At 43.8% G+C, this 2,053-nt stretch overlaps 1 protein-coding gene across 1 annotated transcript in view; it reads left to right on the top strand.

Annotated features, from left to right (window-relative positions):
- LOC102371261 (cytochrome P450 2J2-like) overlaps positions 1-2,053 on the top strand; it is a 9,137-nt gene extending 7,084 nt beyond the window's left edge. The window contains 2 exon segments of the mRNA XM_025193145.1: positions 129-267; positions 1,476-2,053. Of these exon segments, the coding sequence (XP_025048930.1) occupies positions 129-267; positions 1,476-1,651 (315 nt within the window). The 3' untranslated portion in view covers positions 1,652-2,053.

Consider the following 2,053-nt stretch of genomic DNA (forward strand, 5'->3'; position numbering starts at 1 on the left):
ACAAACAAAAAACCTGCTCTTTATACCATCTGCAAGATAAAAAAAGACAGGCCCTTGCCCTTCACTCCATTCCAGGTTACAGTCAAAGAAACAGAACTGGTTTTAAGTCCTTTTCTTTCTCTTTCCAGGGGATCACTCTGATCACTAATTTGATGTCGGTGCTGTTTGACAGGAACGAGTGGGAAACTCCTGATGCTTTTAACCCTGAGCACTTTCTGAAGGATGGCCAGTTCAGGAAGAGAGAGGCTTTCCTGCCCTTCTCAGCAGGTGAGATCTGCTTGATTCTCTCCACTAGCACCAGGTTTGGGCCTCTGTGTTTCTACCTAGGAAAAGCCCAGAGCAAACTTATTAATTATGGAGGACCCATGGAAAATGGGTAGCTACAGTCATGGTCAGGGTTTGGATTCTGGGGTTGGGGTGCAGCCTGCTCAGCCTTGTCATAGCGTAGGCGGTGGGTGGTCCTGGTTATGTCTGAAGGCCAGGAAGTGAAGTCAAGTCAGAACTGTGTGGCCAGCAGATTGAGGGAGGTAAATATTCTGCTCTCTTCTTCACTGGTGAGGCCGCATCTGGAGTACTGTGTCCAGTTTTGGCCCCCCTACTAAAGAAAGGATACGGACAAGTTGGAAAGAGTCCAGTGGAGGGCAACACAAATGATTCGGGGGCTGAGGGCACATGACTTCTGAAGACAGACTGAGGGAACTGGGCTTATTTAGTCTAAAGAAAAGAAGACTGAGGGGGGATTTGATAGCAGCCTTTAACTACCTGAAGGGTGGTTCCAAAAGAGGATGGAGCTGGACTGTTCTCAGTGGTGACAGGGCGTCTACATGTGCATTTACGCATGCCTAAAGTGAATGCGCATTACCTTAATGCACATGAAGCGGGTTTAGGTATGGGTCTACATGTGCAGGTGTTAAAATGCATTAATGTTGCGTGTGAACTGACTTGAGACTAAAGTTCATCCCAAGTCAGTCAACTTACACAGCATTAATGCGCTTTAAAGTATCTATATATTTGTTAATGCACTTTAACTATTCGAGGCTAAATTTGATACTTGCATTTGCAGGTGTGAAATGTAGGTGCAAATAACCTAAATTCACCATTTTTAATGCACATTAAGGGTGTACAAATGTAGATGTGCATCCTTAATGAGTATTAACTTAGGCTAATGTGCATTAAATTGGCAGCCTAAATTCCCCATTTTTAATGCACATTAAGGGTGTACATGTGTAGATGTGCATCCTTAATGATCATTAACTTAGGCGATGCCAGAGGCCGGTGGAGCACATTAATTTCTGCACTCCAGCATGCTAGATTCATTGAGTTTGCTCCAACCTGCTGGATTTACAGCACATCGGAGCAGCCTCACTGCATGTCTATAGGAGCCCATTGTTTTTACTTACAAAAGGTACCATTGCTGGTAGAGCTTTTTAACACCGTCCTTTAGCTGATACACACAAATGTTGCTATTGTTTCAGGGAAAAGGGTTTGCCTGGGAGAGCAGCTGGCTAGAACGGAGCTGTTCCTGTTCTTCACTGCCCTTTTTCAGAAGTTCACGTTCCAGGCACCGAAGAACACGAAGCTCAACCTCCAGTTCAGAATAGGCATGGCCATGGGCCCTCAGCCATACAAGATCCAGGCTTTGCCTCGGTAGGTAGCACTGTCAAGATCTGCCCTTGCCCCATTTCTCAGAATTACAGGAGTGTTTTCTATAGATGGAGCTGTGTGTATTGTTCCCAAATGTCCCTACGTCCTCCATTTCTGTGTCCCAATAAGGGGGTGGTTGCAGCTGTTTATCTCCAGTGTTTGGGAGTGCAAAGAGGTTACTGCTGTAAGGACAGAATAGGATTTCATACTTCCTTCTTCCATGGAAAAATTGAATACAGATGGAAATGTTTTGACAAAATTGTTAATGTTTTGTCCAAAAAAAATCTGTTAAAAAATCTAATGAGGAAAAGCACCTCAGCTTAGACCACCTTTGCTTTTCATATTTCAGGAGTGTTGTTTATAGCTCTGTATTTAATTGGTTTAATTAAAGATACCATATTTACCCAAA

The sequence above is a fragment of the Alligator sinensis genome, unplaced genomic scaffold (assembly GCF_000455745.1).
Source record: "Alligator sinensis unplaced genomic scaffold, ASM45574v1 scaffold1559_1, whole genome shotgun sequence".
Lineage (NCBI taxonomy): Eukaryota > Metazoa > Chordata > Crocodylia > Alligatoridae > Alligator > Alligator sinensis.